The sequence below is a fragment of the Ictalurus furcatus genome, chromosome 10, assembly GCF_023375685.1.
Source record: "Ictalurus furcatus strain D&B chromosome 10, Billie_1.0, whole genome shotgun sequence".
Classification (NCBI taxonomy): Eukaryota; Metazoa; Chordata; class Actinopteri; order Siluriformes; family Ictaluridae; genus Ictalurus; species Ictalurus furcatus.
The window spans coordinates 3592926-3614479 of NC_071264.1; the positions used below are offsets into that span (position 1 = coordinate 3592926).

Sequence of the window (21554 nt, forward strand, 5' to 3'; positions counted from 1 at the left end):
CATTATAAGTTGCATTTTCAGTTGAACTTGGTGAAACCACTTGAAGCATTCATTGTGTTGAACTATTTCACTTGCTTTTGTTTGATTTGTTCATCGCACACAGCTGAAAGTCTGTACATTTTGACAATAAACCTGATTTGCAATGGGGGTTGAATACTTTTGATCGCAACTGTAAATGCACCCATTTAGCAATATTTTGGATTTGTTGTCGTGTTTCTCATTAAGAATAATAACGAACCCACCACTCAAGTAATTGTCGCCCCCGAATTGCCGCTAATTCAAAAGCGAAAGAGAAATGTGCACGGCCGCACGGGCATTCATAGGCGATTTAAAAGCGAGGGGGAAAGAGGGAAAGTGCCAACATCATCCCCCTCTGGTGATATCGGTATTGTCACATGTCGATTAACCGGTGGGAAAATTTCCTCACCGTGACATCCCTAGTGAGAAGAGATACAGTTGGAAGGAGGAATAGTTGTGTAGAGAAGGATTTGAAAAGGTGGGTTGCTTGGTGGGGGAGGGAAAGAAAGAGAACATTATCTTGGCGATTCAATAATATTATATCAATATTGTGATAAATTGTGTCACAATACAGACCGTCAAGAAAGAAAACAACATTTACTGGACATGCGTACACTTGCGTCAACTTACCAGCTGGTGAATGCTGTCAATAGCTCTGTTGTACTTGTCACATAGTCTCTGCATACTCTCAAAACTACAGAAAAACAAAAACTCATGACACAAACGTACACCCAAATCAAGACAGAATCAAGATGATCATTTTAAGTTTACGTTTGCTGAAACTTTGTTTGCTAGTTTATCAATGTCCACAAAAATGTAAGTTACAGCTTCAGATTAATCCATTAGCTAGTGTTATTCATGTAAAATAAGCCCAATCATTAAGCAATAGATCTCGTTACATGTTGTAATTTGGGCATACTCTGCATGAGGAGTGAACTCGTCTTCTGAATACTGCTCACACTGCATAACTCCATGTGATGATGAAAATCACACAGCAAAAGCTGTTCACACTGAATCATGCTTCATGACGCAGAGGTATACACGCAGAAAGATAAATGCCAATGATTACTTATTTCTCTGATCCCTGTCCAACGTCCTACCTAATCTCTACAGTTCAACAGTTTACTGGATTTACTCTACACACCATACAGAATAAACAAACCAGCAAAAACGTTAAACTTGTAGAGACCTAAAAATTCCGAACTTTCAACAATATCTTGTGGAAACGCTGCGATTCACATCATGGAAATCAGCATTCCATTAATTCTGCATCGAACACAGTTGCACTGTGAACACCAGAGATCCCTATCTGCACAACTCAGACTTCAAATAATACATAGAGAGTACGCTGATCACATGATCGCTTTCTTTTGTGGAGAGCCTGCGAGAGCTATAATACGCAGTATATATTACATGTGGTTACACGAACATGTTACAACGGTTTAAAAGCGCTCCTCAGAAGTGTCCAAACACCAGCAAATGAAACGGAAATCGGGCATTTTAGTCACCTTTGGAGCTCTATTTCTGCTATACGGAGCTCATTTATGTTTCAGTCCATAATTTTCAACGTACCCAGGACAGACACTTTGTTTAGTCAATCAATTTTTTGTGGTACAGTTTGTTTACAATATTTGTAGCTATTTTTGATTTATTTAGATTTAGACAGAAAGATTGTTTTTCATTGTTTTGCATTGTTTACGAGTCAGAAATAATAATAATAATAAAAAAGGAGTCTTTACAGTCATACTGTGTCTAAAATATTCTGAGAATCGAATTGAAATTGTAAAGCCAGTCTCACGAATCGAACTGTATCGTGACCGGAGTGTATCGCTCACACCCCTACTGACGTCACTCTGTGACATACAGTTCTGTGTGTGTTATGAACGTGCTAGGACTCTGATCATGTTGTTACTTTACGGGCTATAATTTCATATTTGCAATTTAATTTTACTTTGTTTTATTGTTACACAATGACGTGTGATGACAGCCTTCCTGTTTCAAAACTGCTTCAAATTGTCTTTGTATTTTAGTTTGGAGGGAGATGGTTTTTTTTAAAAAAAAAAAAACGCTAGTGTTGTGGACAGGAATTGTGAAAATGGAGGGGTAAAAACTGTTTCCAAAACTCTCAGTATACATGTAGACGGGGTCTTAGTGTTGGCCTTCAGGTTAGTTTATATACTCTGAGGATCCACACTACTGTGTGAAATATTTGAGAACACTAACAGTCTCAGGAAGGGTGGTGGCAGGCCTAAAATAATATGCAATGACCTCACCAGTCACCTCATTCAGAAAATGCCGAGTGTTATGTTTGTGAAGTTTTATGTGCAGGAACTTTAAAAGAAAAGGAGCGGTCAAAAAGCACGAACACAGAGGAAAGCATTCCGACGCTGTTTTATTAGTGACTCTTCCATTTCCTACTTTTGTGATTTTATTCTTACTTTCGGGGACAACCGAGCGCACCACTGGATTCAAACTCGTGGAATGAGCTGGTCACTCGCTGTCACACCTCAAGATTACAGAGTAACACCACCACAAACTTGGACTACCTGTGCTAGCTAGGCTTCTAATATTTAGATGAGATTGTGACTGTGAACACACTACACATCATGCGATAAAACAATAAAGAATCATTTACACGGTGCAGTGTACACACTATTCAATTCAACATCATACAGTGTATGTCCAACTTTACACTTCCATTTGATTACAAGTCCCAGGTAAAGCAATACCTTTTTGTGTCGTAGTCAATGAGCACGTAATTCTCCATCGCCAGCTTAAGGTCAGGGATCTCCTCACACACCCAACTAGTCAGAGACACAAACCTGATTTAGATACACATCTCACTCACGGGCTAGTGCAGGATAGGAACGATACCTACCGTATGGTTTCAATAATTTCATGTGCAGCATCATGATGTTTATCCTGCAGAGAACGAGAAAAATACAGAGGACACATAAATGACTGAAAGCTCAATAGCGAAAACAGTGAGAATGATTTACTCCATGTTGAAGCTCTTAATGCAAGATTAGAGGTGAACACCGATGAGATTAACTGCTCATCTGTTTACTGCTTACAATATCAGTATCTGTAGTTGGATTTAAACCCAATGCAGGCTTAAAAAAGCAGAAGATTTTATTAAAAAGATAATAGATGTTCAACTAGAAATGTACGCGAGACTCTTAAATCCCGCTCACGCAAGGATTATATACCGTGACATTTTGTTCTACTTTGTGGTTTGTTATATTTCCAAAAATATAAAGAGACTAGCAGCCCGTGACCCCGACCAGGCACTAAAGAGGAATCAATGAACACTGTAAACGCCTCATAAATGTAGTCTTTCTTTGTCCCACAAAAAAGGAGAGAGGGAAAAAAATACCTCCAAATAACTTTTTGGTTGCATCCCAATCTAGTCTCAAACAGATGTTTGGTGAACCCTGCCAGGCTTTTTTTTTTTTTTTTTTTAAGTAGGTTTTCTATTCTGTTTAGAGGACATTATCTGATCATTCTGAATACTGTATTCATATTAGGTTACATAACTATAACAGATTTATCCATATTTTTTATACATCATTTAAAAAAAAAAAAAAAAAGTTATAAAACAAAAATCGTGTTTAAAGAACAAAGCTGAGCAGAGTTTAAAATATAGAATTTCCTTACATTGTTTGTTTTAACAGTTAGAAAAAGTACTAAATGTCTTATCCTTTGGAAAAGACTACAGAATCTCTTAGTGACTGGCCACCTCTCCGTCAAACTCACAAGAGTTATTAACACCTTCACCCTGCACACAGGAGAACACCGAGATATAATAAACCCGTCTCATGAGAAAAATGCTTTTGCATGGCAGTGAAAGTGACACAGCATGACCCAGTGACCCACTTTCTGCCAGCGAGAGCTCAAGAATGCACGGGTCTGCCTGAGCGTGCCGCTGCTGGACACCACTTCCTCTTCATACTCCACCAGCCCCTGCCTACACTCGCCACCACAACTTCTACATCCTGCAACGGAACTAATCACAATCCAGGCAATAAAGACGGTCTGTTTTAACTGCTCCTGAAATCAAAATGGCGGTTTTAGAGCTTTTCGTCCTGGTCCCTTACAGTGTGTTCTGTACAACAATACAAGGAGCACATCTGAAAGAAGGAAAGGGAAAATATACCCACACATCAGTGTGTGTGTGTGTGTGTGTGTGTATATATTATATATATATATATATATATATATATATATATATATATATATATATATATATATATATCTCTCTCTCTCACACATACACACACACACTCTCTAATTTTAGGAAAATGATCAGGGAGGTGATACAAAATGAACTCCTTCATGGTCATCCAAATAAATGCTCTGAGGGACAATATATAGCTTCCAGCTATTTCACCTCGGAGGAAGGCTTTGCATAGCAGCTTGTTAGAAGGAAGCATGGTTTTTCAGTTTGCTGTACGAAGACGTCTTCCCTCATGCCATGCACTGTTGTGAGCACTGCTTGTCTGGTCGGAGTTTATTCGTTTTGAAGAGGGAGGAAACGGCACAAGGCGGCAGTTATGTGACAGGTACTTGTCAGAAACGTTTCAACAACTCACGGCTGACATCATCAGCAAGAGTCAGTATTTCGCTAGCTCGCTAAGCTACCGTCACCTTTGTTTAGATTGGGTGGCGTGGCTTGGCGCATCTCTACGCTATTGCCTGCTGTGTAAATCAGTCAAGCAGTTCAACACGTTGTATTTTACTTCCTGTTCCAGAAAGAATGACATCAACATACTGAATTGAATCACAGCTACGAAGCCATGTCATGGAGACTTTAAGCTATAAAGGTGGCGTTCAGCCTGTTAACAGAGCTTTGTGAAATAAATATTTAAGAAAATGTTCTGTTGTTAAAACTGCTTCGTTAAAAAGATATTTGTATTCATGAATATTACTGAGATATATTCTTTGCTTTTTTATTATTACAATTGTTTTTTTTAAAATAACACGGTAAATAACGGTCTTGATATTGGGCTATAAAAAGCGTGCGTGGTTTGGAAGGGGCAGATACTGAGTTTGGCAGTTCACTTTCAGACATTTGACAGCGTTAACAGAAACATTATTTCATTGGACAGAATTACTATATTAAACTCCGTGGTCAGAAAGCACAGGAACAAATCTTCAGATAATCAGGAAGACTCGTGTCTGCGCTCACTACACAGGCTACTGACTAAATAATTCATCTCCTCTGAAATTAGATAAAGATAATGAGTCTTTATTGGTCACATATACATATGCACAGTGAAATTCTTTTCTTCGCATACCCCAGCATGTCAGAAAGCTGGGGTCAGAGCGCAGGGTCAGCCATGATACGGCACCCCTGGAGCAGAGAGGGTTAAGGGCCTTGCTCAAGGGCCCAACAGTGGCAGATGACTGTATGAGTAAAGCATTTATAGATCTATCTGATCACATGCTTGTGTGAAATATTGAGATATTTTCCCCTGCTCATAGTTTACATTAAAAACTATTTCATCATCTAGAATTGATTAAAAAGAAAACAGTACAGTAGGACATCACATTACCAGCTGTGCAGTTGGATATTGTGAGATAACTCCGCTGGATGGTGGACTTGTAGGTGAAACTCATATTACGGGGTAGTATTTTTGTGTTTGGTCACAGAGTTGCTCTTGTCAAATTTGGCAACCGTGCTACTAAGGAAATGTGATCATAGATGGTCACTGAAGACGCATTCGAGACACAAAGATATCGGGTGTGAACGGATATCTTTTTGTGATCAATCAGCCAAGACGGATGTTAATACCGAGTCTGAACATGGCCTGTGCGTAGGAGGAGTGTGTGTGTGTGTGTGTGTGTGTGTGTGTATGCGCGTGCAGGGGGGGGGCAGTGTTCCTGTCGGTTCCCACACAGCAACGCCTGCGCAGCAGCTAAAAATAACACTAGCCAGGGCACGCAAGGAGAGCTCACACACACACACGCATGGAAAAGAAAAAAGAAGGCATGCCACTCGAGGCACAGCCCTTGGTCGTGAATGGTAGCGTAAACAGGTGACTCACTCACACCCCCTCAGATCTAGCACTTCCACAGTACCACTCAGTGACTCATGTTTATGACATAAGTTCATTTTCCTGCTATAATGATGAATAATCTTAAGGTCCATCACCTTAAACATAGCTCACAATCTTCGTCATAGACCACAGCGGTTTCATCAGATGGAAACCACCGATAGATCATCACTTCTGACTCTGTCAAGACATGATACGGTCTACAACAGTCACAGTGGCAGAATCATAACCATCCCCACCACACCCCTGAGAATAGAAGATAAGCAGGGTAATTCTTATAAACATCATGGTGAAACATCACACTTACACCTTCACCATCAGTCACTATGATGGAAATGTCTCAGATGGCTTTCGCGCTTTGTATCTAAGCTTGCATCAAAAAAAAAGCTGAGATGTTCCGATTCAGTCTACAATTCTTTGAAATTTGTGGAAAGTACTCAGTAACAAGAAAAAATGAGCCAGGGATGAGAATATTATGAACTTATCGACCCTCCCTCCCATTTCTCGTGGAATACATGGAAGAAAGGGGGAACAGTACAAGGAGGACTAGTCACTTGGGTCTTTGTGGAAAAATATTGCGTTCATGTATTAGCATTAGCAAGGTACTTCTTGAATTCACAAACGGATTGAATAGACAACAAAACAGAGGAGCATGCCGCAACCCAACACACACATAACATGTTTTGGGTTAGAGATTTGATCTCTGCGACTTTAACCGTGGCATGGTTGTGGTTGTTGGTGCCAGACGGGCTGGTCTGAGTATTTCAGAAACTGCTGATCTTCCGTCTCTAGAGTTTACACAGAATGGTGCAAAAAACAAACATCCTGTATGCGTAGGGTCTGCAGGCTGAAACACCTTGATGATGTCAGAGATCAGAGGAGAATGACCAGACAGACAGAGATCACATGTATAGCTGCTCCTTTAAGTTTTCCACCATGCCACATTTGTGTTTTATTAGCTTCAAAGCTAAATGTCCATTGCACATGGTGCAAATATCTCCATCTGCTCCAATCACCATCACTGCTTGAATTTAAATGAATTTAAATATGAATTTAAATAAATCCTTTTCCTATTCGAGTTGGCTACTCTCAAACATAGTCCTTTTAAAAAAAGTTATCCCCAGTTCAATATTTTGGCGAAATATGGGAGTTAATTTTGTCTATTTACAGCGGCATCCGATGACACACATTCCCACTTAAATGTGCTATTAAAAAAACAAAAAAACACACACAGTCCTCGTCAATAAACAGAGATTAAATGCAGCATGCACTGGAGAAGCAAGAGGGATGAAGGCGGTTATTCATTTTGTCCAGACAGAACTATACGTAGGCAATACAACGCAAAAGGACACAGCTGCAAGTAGCAATTAACAAGTAGTAATTATGATGAAGGAACTTCCTAACGTTCCAGGGGACAACATTATGGAATGGAAAAGCTACAGAGCCATAGTAAAGATCTTCATCATCCCCGTCAGTACATCTGGCAAGCTTGTTGTGAATAGAATATGAATGTGGAAGCATCCATGGTTCCCCCCATGCCCCACTCTGTAGCTTGAACATGACATAATTCCAACTACGTTGTCAAACGCAGCGTTAGTGCTTCCTGTTCATGTCAGATAAGCCCTTATCAGAACCTTACACCTTGACTTAAGTTCAGCTGGTCTAACGGTCCACTGCAAAATTGTCCATGCTCTCAGGGTGGGAGGGATGGCATAATCTCTCTCTCCTGTCAACCACTGAGACACTAGCCAATCACGTTTCTGATTTCTTCTATGTGGAAGAGGGCAGATAGATTACTTTGAGACCCTGTTCACATCTGGGATTAAAATCTCATTAACGTTGGGCGAACTTCTCCATAGTCAGATCATCGTATCGTCAACCTGCGGGATCGCGCGTGCACACGGGGCCAGGGTAATAGTTATTATTTGCCAATTTAGAATACCATATTATATATATATATATATATATATATATATATATATATATATATATATATATATATATATATATACACAGTTTTTATAATATATTTTTATTATATTGTAATAAAATCCTTGGTCGTTGAGAGTAATGTCTCCTCCCTCCAGAAAACATTACCTCTACTTCGGAATCAATACGATTCATCACTATTTACTTCCGAAACCTCATCCCCAGACTTGTGGTTTTCACGCAGAGTACATTCTTCCAGAACATATTTGAGCAAGTATGTTTGTTTTCCTCGTCCGTTTCGATAGAGTTCACCTTCCAAAGGTTAGGCACAGTCACAAAAATACACCTCCCCCTTTTACGCATGGACGCACGAAACACATGGCGTTGGTTAGCCAGCTTTACACACAGACTTTTAAGTTGAAGTGTTGAAATGTCCCACTAAAGCATTAAAGATCGTTTTTCATTGGTTATACGATGCACCAGTCGTCCACAAAATCGGTTGCAATCGGCTCAGGCTATTCACGGAGGATAAGGAGAAGGCACTTCATTTCAATGCGGATTCTCATGGGTTATTGAAGGCTATGAACAGGACAAGGACGCTCCTATTGGCTCAAATGAGGCGTCAATTGAAAGTTCAGAGTGCAGCGGCAATTTTTATATCAAGACATTAATTCACATGTAAACATTACCAAAGTTATTACGGAGAACACATGAAAGATTTAGCAAATCTGTCAATAATTTGAAATGAGAGCAACAGTCTGTGGTTATTTATTGATGTAATAATGTGTTTTAGACTAAATATTTACTTGATTGAATCGTTTAGACCTTTGCCAATGTAAAAAGACTGTTTCTGTCGGGATGTTATCCATCAGTGGACTACTATGAGGCTTCATATGCGAGTTGCCTCAGTTTTTGAAGTATTTGTTTGTATGTTGGTGTTCTGACAGACATTAATTGTAGCTGCTGTGGTGACTGTATCTTGAAACAGTTTATATCACTCCATTCACAAGAATCTTAGCTTTCCAAAGATGTACCTACGTACACACAGCAGTTGTGTACATAGCATACTTAGTGTACTTAACCGTGCGACGGCCCGTTGGATTGTTAACAGTGGGAAAACGAGCCAAATATCGTCTTGACACTGTCAAAGGCATCAGCTATCGGTGATATCTCCATCATCGTCTATCAGCACAACGCTGTATCTCATACGAAATAGTTTTAGATCTTCAAAAGAAATACATCAAACAAAAGCAACCAGAGTAAACACACAATATTTTTTATTTTTATTGACCACTATCAACAATGTGAAAAACTAATTGCCCCCATAAAATAAAAATCTGGTTGTGCCACCTTTATCAGCAATAACTGCAACCGAACGCTTCCGATAACTGGAGATCAGTCTTTCACTTACTTCTAGGACTAGGATTTACTCCTACGTTTGGATCGTTGTCGTGCTGCATAATCTAGTTGAGTTCCAACTTACAGACTGAAGACCAAACATTCTCCTTTAGGATTTTCTGGTAAAGAGCAGAATTCATGTTTCCCTCAATTAATGCAAGTTGTCCAGGCCCCGAAGCAGCAAAGCATCCCCACACCATCACACTTCCACCACCATGCTTGACCGTAGGGATGATTTTCTTTTTGTAGAATTTTGTGTTTGGTTCATGCCAGATGTAACGGCACCCCTGGTTTCATACAGGCCCAGCTGGTATCGGATAACTTTTTTACTTCAATAAATAGCATTATCGTTTAAAAACTGTAGTGTTTACACAGATTGCCCTTGTTTTATCTTAGATTTTGTTTTAATTTATGAAACAATTTAGTATGAGATATACACAAACAGGAGAAATCAGGATGGGGCAAATACACAGCACTGTAAGTGGACAGCAGAGACACATAGCTGTTCACACCTGGCATTATGAATGTCACTGTATATTATACACCTGGCACTACATATTAGATTTCATACATCATCTCTCGCTGCATTTATTTTCAGGCAGAAATGTCCTGGGAATCCTCGAATGTAACTATATGTAGGGCTGGGCGATGAAATGATCTCGATATTTATCGTGTTAAAAGAAAACAACAATCCACGATATTGGTGATAAACGTTTGAGTAATTATCGATATTCTACCTTTAGATCAGTGGAACCTTTCTTCAGAGTCATCATGCACCAGACGCACCGCCTCCTCATTTATTACATCTTATAAAAGGGAAAAACATTTAGCGCTTCTTCCGCAAGCAAGCGACTGGTCGGAGCCTGCCTCAGGCTGCATATAAGCTTGTGTTGCCTATTTTCCCTGCACATGAATGGACATCATATGCAGCGCAAGTTTACATGGTTCCAAAGCACCTTTGTACAATAACTTTTCTCCCTTCTAACTTTAGCTTTATTAACCGGACTTGAAGATTGTTTATTCAAATTGTGCGAAAACTATTCAGATAGCTCATGGATGACAAGGAAAGACAAGTAAAATTATAGTAATAGATAGTCATCACTTTCTCACTTTAAGGAAACATAAAAATGGTCCACTCAAGCTTTTCTACATTTTCTCTCCCCTGAACCTCAATACAGTATCAGTTCTCAGTCACAAGGCCTCCTTCGCCCCCACTCTAAGATTGTAATGTAAATAGATTTGAAAACATTCAAATACTAGACTGCTCTTACGCTTTAAAACGATGATCTTATCTTTTAATTTTCATATCCAAGTGCACTTGATTGATGAACTCACTAAAATATTTTAAGCTTTTGGTACACAAAACCCCATTGCTTTGACGGCCTCTGGGCCCATGATGCAGTGTTGAGGAGACTATTCTGACTGTTCAGTATCTTTCTTTCTTTTCAAAGTACTATGGCTGGGAACTCAGAAATTCAAAAAAAAAAAAAAAAAAAGTGCAATGTACAAATATGAAGGTATATCGTGATAAATATCGGTATCGAATGATACAAAGACAAATATTGTGTTAAATGGCCAATAAAGATTAGTGAGCCTGTTCCAGAAGCAGCCATGCAAACCCAAGCCATGACACTACCTTCACTGTGCTTGACAATGAGCTTGTATGTTTTGGATCATCGTTTCAGAACTTTTGTGGCTCATCTCTGTATTTCTTTGCGAATTCCAAATCGGTTATTGAATTGGCTATGCCCAATGCTTTTCTCCTGTAGACAGCTCGCTGGTCTTTATCTTGGTTTATCCTTTTTAACAAATACAGTCTTCACAAGTGAAACCCAGGGCTCAAAGCAAGAGTAGAGATTCAGTGCTATCAATCTAACAGGGTACACATGGGCAACAAGAAACCCCCGTCAGTCACATGTTCCAGTGTTTTCAGATCACTTGAAGGATGCCATTTTCAAAGTCATTTAACACATAAATGTAAATATTGGGAAATGAAAGCTGATCATCATCTCATTCATCTTTTGATCATAAACCCAAATGTCTTCAGTGCACAGCAAAAACAAAAAGAACTGGCCTTGCCATTACAATACTTTCAGAGGGAACTGTATAAATGAATGAGATAAGACAATGAAAAGCAGAAGCTATTGTCTCTGCTGTTATAGCAACGTCTTTATCCAACGTCTATAACGCGAAGAGCGCTACCATTCAGTATGATATCCAGTCTCTAAATGACCATGTACCTTCGGTTTTAAGGCTATGATGGAACTGATCGGTTGGTCCTTCGTTGCTGTCCGAGGTGCACAGGGGTGCTTTTGCATTCACGCTGCAAATTCGATGTGGCCATATGCATCCCAGATCACCTGCGAATATGATTTGAGTGATCGGATCACAACGTGTCACTAAGACACAGCATTAGACCTTGTCCATACCTGCGCTGTCCACTTATAACTGACAACTAAGTAAGGATGCTGTTCATAGACTTCAGTTCAGCGTTCAACACAATCATCCCACAACAACAGATAAAGCCGAGCCTGCTGGGTTTAAACACCTCCCTCTGCAACTGGATCCTGGACTTCCTGAACAGGAGACTCCAGTGCGTCAGGATTGGCAACTCCACCTCCAGCACCTCCACACAGAACACCGACGTGCCCCAGGGCTGTGCGCTCAGTCCACTGCTGTTTGCCCTGCTGACTCTTGACTGTGCTGCTAAGTTCAGATCTAATCACATCAAGTTTGCAGATGACGCTACAGTCATGGGCTTCATCAGCAACAATGAGGAGTCAGCGTACAGGGAGGAGGTGAACAGAGACAACAATCTCTCTCTTAATGTCGATAAGATTAAAGAGGTGACAGTCAACTTCAGGAGGACCAGAGTAGACCACTCACCACTGCACATCAACAGAACAACTGGGGTGAAACTCAAAAGTGCCAAGTTTCTTGGTGTGCATATGATGGAGGACATCTCCCGAACTTGCCACACCACCTGCCTATACAAGAAGACCCTCCACTTCCTGCGGAGGCCGAAGAGAGCAGAACTTCTCCAACCCATCCTCACTTCCTTCCACAGAGTGACAATAGAGAGCGTCCTGACCAGCTGTCTCACCGTGCGTTACAGAAACTGCACAGCCTCCGACCGCAAGACCCTACAGCGAAATGTGAAACAGCTCAAACATCATCGGGTTCTCTCTACACACCACTGACACCTCCTTCAACAACCACTGCATCTGCAAAGCCACCAATATTGCGGATGACCCCTCTCATGGACTCTTCACCCTCCTGCCATCTGACAGAAGGCACAGGAGCATCTTCCCCGAGGCAGTCAGATTACTCAACACCCTGCTGTCTCCCAACACTCACCTAGGTTAGTCAAACACCTAACCCAGAAAGACTCGGTACCACCGCACTTTACATAGCCAAATCAGTCACTTTATATTACGGAACTTGTTTCTGCTGCTATATTTGTAAGCTATTGAGTAATACAGCAGCACAACCCATGTTCTGTATATTTATTGTTTGTTCTGTGTATTGAACGTCTTCTCACTCGTCTCACGTTGACTATGTATTTACACTTGTACGGTTGTGTTGCACCATCGTCCTGAAGAACCGACCTTTCCTACCAACGTATACAAGCTATATAGAGAAATGACAATAAAAACCCCCTTGACTCGACATATAATCGGCTTACGCGTGACACGTGCGAATGGGGTCGGAGTGTGCGATGCAGAATGAGCAGTTCGAGAAGATGTGGTTGGCACGGAGGAAACGCGTCAGCCTGATGGTGAGGAGTTGGCTGGTGGGTGGGAACTGGCTGAAGAAAAAAAAAGTTTGAGAACTTGCTCTAAAAGACAAGACTGTTAAGATTGTGAAGGGCAACAGAGCAGCACTTCACAACTAACTGACCGGAAGTGATGACATAAACCTGGTCTAACCTTAAGCAAACAAAATCGTCCCATTGTTGGACACAGGAACAATATGACGCTCTTCTGTCCTCCCTCATTACACTTGCTGACGGCACTGTTTGCTTGTTTGTTTGGTAGATTGTTTCCCTCCTAAATGCAGTTTACTCTGAACATTTCAAACATGAGATTAACATTCCTGCTGGGGTTATCTCCACCCTCCCATGACTACAGACAAAACACCACAATCAGCTAACGTTAGCTCAGGTGCTAGCGCTGCTAACCAACCAGCTTGTACTGAAGGAATAACCTGCTAGCTAGGTTAGCGTTGACTAATGTTAACCAGCACTGATTTTCAATCCAGTCTTACAGCCGATAACTGACGAGAGCTCATTTACACGTGGGGAAATATACACAACATAACTGACACAAATACTGCCATTCAACCCTTACAGTTAATGTAGTCTTCGCTAGGCAGTCCTCTTTATCCCACACAACCGCGACAATACCGACTACACCTAGCTAAACTACCATGATATAATTAAATAAATCTAATAAAACACATCTCGAGCTAGTTTACACGACAGTTCGTGGCTAATTTTAGAAGAAGAAAAAAATAATGAAAATTACAACTAGCAAACTGCTAACCGCTATGTCATGTCAAAAAGTATGTTCCATAAGAACTTCCTGATTATCACGCTGTTGTGGAGACATTGGACATTTTTTTGCCGGACATTTGGGGGAGAGAAAAAAAATAAACAGAGTTAGTGTGTAAATAAATAAATAAATACATAAATACATAAATAAATAATCCCTGAGCTCGCTTGCTAACGAACCACAACGGGAAGACTCACAGCTGAGCGACGTGACCACGCTAGAGCTCGTTGCTAGTAAGCTAATAACACGACTGGCTCTAAAGCTATTCATTAGCTACAATTACTGTCTCATTAAATTGAGATTCAATTTTTACGTCGACATTAAAAACAAACAAACAAATAAATAAACAAAAAACAGACGATACTTACATATACTGGTAATGGCCACGGATATCCCGCAGCTTCGGCTCCAACCGGCGACTTGAGCTTCAGTTCTAGCTTCTCTCCCATTATACTTTCTGTCTTGTTTGCTTGCTGTAAAAGATAACTAGACTTGGAACATTCTGATAGAAAATATCAAAACTTAGCGAAAGTTGAAAGGTCCAAACAAAAAGCGCGCTATTTTCAGATTTAAGTTAAATATTTCAGCTATTTTTGTCTAAAAACTGCTCAAGCTGAGCGGCTACTCCATCTCGGCGCTACCGCCGCCATCTTGCCCGGCGTCGGGAGGAAAAAAAAAAAAAGAAAAGAAAAGAAAAACCTGCTCGTCTGGATTTGAATCGGCTGCGGCTACAAAACCGAAAGGGAGAGTCCGAGTCAAAGTTTTAAACTGCTTTTTAAAAGAATTACCAACACCGCATTTCCCATAATAATAATAATGATAATAATAATAATAATAATAATAATAATAATGATAATAATAATAATAATGATAATAATAATAATTTAAAAAATTTTTTTATTGTTGTTTGGACAGAAAGCATATGTCTATGCATCTCTGATCACATACTGTATTGGCAAATAATGTGTGTCCTCATTCTTATTTGACTAAGATAAGTTGTATTTAACCTCTACTAAATACCAGGGCCTGTGAAATCACGTGTGCGCATGCGCAGCCATGCCGAGCCCTTATGTCACAAAGTACAGTAGTAGGGTATTTTGCCGCTTTTCCACCGCATGAACTTTCTCCAGGAACTAGGGACTTTTGGGGGTACTCTGTATGTTTCCACTACAGGAACCAGGTTCTAAATTAAGTTCTGGGTGAAATATTTATCTCTCACAAAGTCCCTACTCGGGAGGTGGTACTTTTTCAAAAGTCAATAACTTTTGGGGGTGGGACTTGGGCACTGAACATGCTGATTGATGGAGTGCATGCAGCATTTTTAAAAGTCTGTTGCAGGGCGTACAGTAATATTTGTTTATTGCGATTCGAATCAACACAACAGAGTTTCTTAAAAAATGCGATCGATGACGAGGTTCTGGCCTTAATAAGTCTTTATGCCGAGGATGAAATACAACGGGAACTGGAAATGGCGACGCACAGTGAAAAATATACTTAAAAATACCAAGTGGGTTAAGCGAGCTGGGCGTTGTTCACAGAGGAAAACAGTGCAGAGAGAAGCTTGTGTGATTTTTTAAAATTTATTTGTGTGATGGCCTGTGAAAACCCTTCAAATAATCAGATTATTTTATTAATTTGTATAGTTTTTAACTGAAATGTTCCTCTTTAATATGTAGCTCAACTAGAAGTGAAGTTCTAACATCTAGCAAAGTTCCCTTGAAAGTGAAAACCGAGAATTTTCATTCCAACTCCACTGAAAGGTGCACACCTACTTCTACACTTAATCTAATCTACATATGGAAAAATATTACTGTCAGATTTTAAAGAATTATACATTTAAAATAGGAAATGCTGATTATCACTTTGATTAAGAGCATCAGTCACAGCAATCGAAGAAGGAAGAAGGTGATTTAAATACACCAGTCTGGGAAGGGTTACAAAGGTTGTGGGACTCCAAAGAACCACAGTAGTGACTTTTCCCAGAAGTGGGCAACCTTCCAAAATTCCTCCAAGAGCACAGCAACTACTCATCCAGCACGTCACAAAAGAGCCAATGACAACATCAAAGGACCTACAGGCCTCTCTTGAATCAATAAAGGTTCATGGCTCCATTATCAGAAAGACACTGGGCAAAAATGGCATCCATGGAAGAGTGGCGAGGTGAAAACAGCTGCTAACCCAGAAGAACATTAAGGATCATCTGAATTTTGCCAAAACACACCATGATGATCCTCAAACCTTTTGGGAGAACGTTCTGTGGACTGGTGAGTCGAAAGTGGAACTGAAAAGTGAACTGTTTGTAAGACAGGGGTCCCATGACATCTGGCGTAAACCTAACACAGAATTCCACAAAAAGAACAGGCCGTGTGTTTGTGTGGAGATGCTGTGCTGCCTCAGGCCCTGGACAACTTGCAGTAATTGAGGGAAACATGAATTATGGTAAATGGCACAATTATATAGCGCTTTTATCCAAAGCGCTTTACACTGTGTCTCATTCACCCATTCACACACACACACCAATGGTAGCAGAGCTGCCATGCAAGGTGCTAACTTGCCATCGGGAGCAACTTGGCGTTCAGTGTCTTGCCCAAGGACACTTCGGTATGTGGAGTCACGTGGGCCAGGAATCGAACCGAAAACCCTATGATTAGTGGACAACCCGCTCTACCACCTGAGCCACAGCCGCCCCTAATTATGGTCTCTACCAGAAAATCCTAAAGGAGAATGTCCGGTCTTCAGTCCGTAAGTTGAAGCTCTAGCGCAACTGGATTATTCAGCAAGACAACGATCCAAAGCGTAGGTCCTAGTCTTAGAAGTAAGTGAAAGACTGATCTCCAGTTATCAGAAGAGTTTAGTTGCAGTTATTGCTGCTAAAGGTGGCACAACCAGATTTGAAGTTTAAGGGGGCAATTAGTTTTTCACATGTGTGATAGGTGTTGAGTAACTTTTTTTGCCTCAATAAAAAAATGAACTGTATTGTGCGTTTACTCAGGATGCCTTTGTTTTATGTTGTATTTTGTTTGAAGGTCTAAAACTATTTATTATGAGATATACACAAAGACACACACACACACACACACACACATATATATATATATATATATATATATATATATATATATATATATATATGCACAACGTAGAATGAGCGAGAGATTGGCTGTTAGATGTAGAATTCCACCCGCTCTAAATCAAGAGCCTGTGAAATATTTTAAGATTAATGAACACAGCCAATCAATTTTACTATACCAAAGACAACTAAAGTGACCTTATTTCGTCCCTGACTTTTGAATTCAAATCTTGGTCATCTGCCCCCTTGTTTAAGGTTCAGTCTCTGCTCATAAGTATAAGCATTGAGAGAGTTTTTTTAAAAAAAATCAGGTCAACATTAGCAGTGCCTGCCATTTCATGCCAAAAATCAGCTTTCTGCTGCTAGCTGAAGACGGAAGTGACAGCTAGGTAGATAGACTTATAAACAACAAATTTCAGAAATTAATGCAAATAATCAAACAGAACAGTTTATTTACAATATGTACACCACATATTACCTGTACAGATGATTCCAACGATTCCAACTAGCACAGATATGTTTAAGTTTGAGATATCAGTCATGTCCATTACCATTTCATTGATTGGCAGTTGGTTACGGTGTTCTGCCCCTTTGAGAGGTCCACCAGTCATCATAAAGAGAAACATCCAGGTGGAACAAACGAAGAGCACACTGTCCAGTAAATATATTTTTTCTGTACAAAATACACCAATCCAAATGATGTGTTAAAAGTCAGTTGTCCAAAGAGCATTATTCCTCCATGTCATTAAAACTGTGTACTTGCCGTAAACACGCAGAGATGCACTTGTTTCAATGGGTGTCTGATAGCTCTGTCTCGGGGGCTTTAAAGGAGATTGTTCCACAGTCTGAGTTAACTTAAGCACACAAAACAATATTGTAGTGAGATATTTGATCATTTGATTGGCTAAAATATTGAATTCCACCAAGAGTGTTAAATAATTGTGGAAGTGGGGGTGTGGTCAACCATCAGATGGAGAGGAGGTGGGTCGAACCAGTAGGTAATGAATGACTATCCTCATCTGTGTCTATTTATTTATGTCTCTTTGTGCTTTCAGTGACTCCTGTAGCCAGCAAGAGACAGAGAGAGAGAGAGAGAGAGAGAGAGAGAGAGATACTGATACAGATACAGACATGCATGCACGCAAAAGCAACAAGACTGGGACAGACCTGTTTTTCTGTTGTTGTCCTGTTTTTGTTGAGTTTTTGAAAGCGTGCTGAAAAGCGTGGACCAAATAAACACGAGCCTGGAGCTCAGCTAAAATTCCGTCCTGCCTCCCGACTCTTCCTCCACACTCTCACACACCAGGGTTCTACAGTGGTCCCGAAACCCATGATCAGGGAAGGCTCAGGTGCTGCCATGGAACCCTTCTCCACAAAACCCAACATCAAGCACTCCTTGCCCTGCACAACAAACAGCAGCTGTGCTTTGAAGCCCTCATGCAGGATCAGGCTGAGAGCCAGTGGGCACTCCAGAAACTGCTGCAGCCCAGCACATTTCCAGCTGTGTCCCCTGCCCATGTGACACATGTGATGCTCACCAAAATGGCCTCCGGATGATTTGGAGGCCTTCCTGGAGCACTTTGAGCATGTGACCTCTGTGTGGTAATGGCTGGAGGAGGAATGGGCTTTGCGACTCCTCCCCTTGGAAGCCCAGCTTGCCACCAGGCAGATGCCATCAATGACACAGCTGGAGTATTTCAGTATCAAGAGTTGGCCGGACACCTGAGGAGCAGCACGGACACTTCCGGTCCCACATGGTCAGCCGCCCCTTCATGTACACCCAGCAGCTGAGGGACTTCTAATCGCAGGGTTGGCAGTTCAATTGTGCCTCCACATGCTGAAGTGTCCTTGGGCAAGACACTGAACCCCATGTTGCTCCCAATGGCAGGCTAGCTCCTTGGTGTGTGTGTGTGTGTGTGTGTGTGTGTGTGTGTGTGTCTGAATGGGTGAATGAGAAACAGTGTAAAGTTTTTTGTAGAACCGCTAAGGTTAAAAGGTTCTATATAAGTGCAGACCATTTATCATTTACTTCTGTCGCTGGTGGTTGATGGAAGTGGAGTGAGATGTGGAACAGATCAAAGAGCTGGTGGTACTGGAGCAATTCATCGCTTGACTCCCAATAGGAACGGGAGCGTGGATCCAGGGCCAACGGCCCACATCCCTGGATGAAGCCGTGCAGCTGCCGGAGGATCACTTGGTGGCGGCTCCTAGTCCAGGCATTCCTCGGCTTTCTCACTCTCTCTTCCCTCCCCATTATCCCCCGGTTCCAGCTCCCAAGAACCGAGGTGCCTTCATATACGCCATACAAACATAAGCCAAACAAACATATACGAATTTAGCTATTTTTTGGGCACAGTTCCTTCAAAAATAAAACTACTCCACTGCGTCTTCAGAATACTTACAAAGCTGAGACATTCTTCTTCTTTATTACAGCTGCTCCAGCGTGGAGAACATGGTGGACTGTGTGCAGCTCACTCAGGGGAGAAACTATGCTAATAGGGCAGTCCGTCACCAGGCGTGGGCTGGGCCTGTTGCAATGTGACATCACACTGGATAGAAAACGCGAACAACTCATTTTGAGACAATATGATTCATGATTTTATTCAAGCATGTATATATGATGATATGTATATATCAAACATGTTCACAAGTCCCTGAGGTCCAAGTCCATGTTCTATTTTTAGCAACAGTTCTTTCAGCTAGTTGTTGTAATTAACAGTGTATGAGGCCAAATCAATTTTGAAATATTAAAACTTATTACTTCTACAGAATGTCTTTTTAATTTATTCAAAATGGTCTAATAAAGCACACAAGGTTTTACATAAATCATTAATTCAAAATTAAATCATTAATCAAAAAACTATTACTTTTAAACTATTGCATTTGATCCAAAAGTTCTCCCTATAATTACAAAAAACATATTCATAGAAAATTCAGGAAAGCCATTACTTTTTTTTGTCATTTTGTGCAAAATGCCAATGTGCTGCGTATTTTGAGCTCTTTGAGTTGCCATAGTTCACGAGACATCAGTATTAACTCAAGAAATCTGGAAATATAAAGAATTCACAACAACATTAAAGTCCATAAATAAAGTTCTGTGTAATAAAGTGGAATGACACGGGAAAAAGTATTGAACACACTAACTGAAATTTATTTAATACTTAGTGGAGAAGCCTTTGTTTGTAATGATAAACTTCAAGATGCTTCCTGTATGAAGAAATTAATGTTCCGCAGTATTCAGGTGTGATTTTGTCCCATTCTTCTAAACATATTGTCTTTAAATCTTATTCAATTGGATTCGAATCAGGTGATTGACTGGGCCGTTCTAACACCTTGATTTTTTTTCTCTGAAACCAATTGAGAGTTTCCTTTGCTGTATGTTTGGATCGTTGTCTTGCTGGAAGCTCCACCCACGTCTCATCTTCATCATCCTGGTGGATGGCAGCAGATTCTTCTCAAGAATCTCCCGGTACAGGGCTCCATTCATCATTCCTTCAATTATATGAAGTCTGACAGTACCATGTGATGAAAAACAGCCCCACAACATGATGCTTCCACCTCCACACTTCACTGTTGGTATAGTGTTTTTAGGGTGATGTGCAGTGCCATTTCTTCTCCAAAAATGGTGTGTAGTATGGCAGCAAAAAAGTTCAATTTTGCTCTCGTCTGACCAGACTACACTCTCCCAGTATTTCTTAGGCTTGTCTAAATGAGTTGTAGCAAACTTTAAATGAGCTTCGACATGCCTTTTCTTTAGTAATGGAGTCTTGCGGGGTGAGCGTGAGCGGTGGAGTGCACTGCCTATTGTTTTCTCTGTGACGATGGTACCTGCTCCCTCCAAGTGTTTCTGGAGCTCTTTCCGAGTGGTCCTTGGCTCTTGGGCTACTCTTCTGACTATTCTTCTGACTCCCCGGTCAGAAATCTTGTGAGGAGCTCCTGTGCGTGGCCGGTTGATGACGGAGTGATGTTGCTTCCGCTTGCGGATAATGACCCCAGTGGTGCTTACTGGAGGATTCAGAATTTTTTAAATACGTCTGTATCTGATTCCATCAATATGTTTTGCAACTATAAGATTGTGAAGGTCTTGGGAGAGCTCTTTGCTTTTACCCATCATGAGATGTTTCTTGTGTGACACCTCGGTAATGAAAAGCCTTTTTATAGACCATCAATTTACTAACCCAGATGATATTAATTTGCACAGATAGGGGGTATAATTACTTATGGATTCAGCTGGTTCCTTGCCTTACCTTGCCTTGGAGAACTGCTTTTTCTTAGCGTGTTCAATGCTTTTTTCCCGTGTCATTCCACTTTATTACACATAACTTTATTTATGGACTTTAATGTTGTGAATTCTTTATATTTCCGGATTTCTTGAGTAAATTCTGATGTCTGGTGAAAATTTCATGTGAATAACCTCATTGGAAATATATTTACTGGATAAAATGTTGACACATTCAATACTTATATATACTTATATATATATATATATATATATATATATATATAATAATGTAACTCGAAATATACAAT

The 21554-nt window shown here is 40.5% G+C and overlaps 1 protein-coding gene across 3 annotated transcripts in view; it reads right to left on the minus strand.

Moving 5' to 3' along the window:
- The window catches only part of dot1l (DOT1-like histone H3K79 methyltransferase), a 35165-nt gene extending 20396 nt beyond the window's left edge, over positions 1-14769 (minus strand). For 2 of the 3 annotated variants that reach the window (XR_008386902.1, XM_053634429.1), the window contains exons 1-4: positions 14323-14769; positions 2897-2940; positions 2748-2822; positions 649-712 (exon numbers count right to left, since the gene is read on the minus strand). Coding sequence is in view for 2 of the 3 variants with exons in the window: in XM_053634429.1 (XP_053490404.1) it covers positions 649-712; positions 2748-2822; positions 2897-2940; positions 14323-14403 (264 nt within the window). In the remaining variant the exon portion in view is untranslated. The remainder of the gene's footprint in view (positions 1-648; positions 713-2747; positions 2823-2896; positions 2941-14322) is intronic. The other variant, XM_053634430.1, reaches the window with a different exon arrangement.
- Between the last annotated feature and the right edge of the window lie 6785 nt (positions 14770-21554).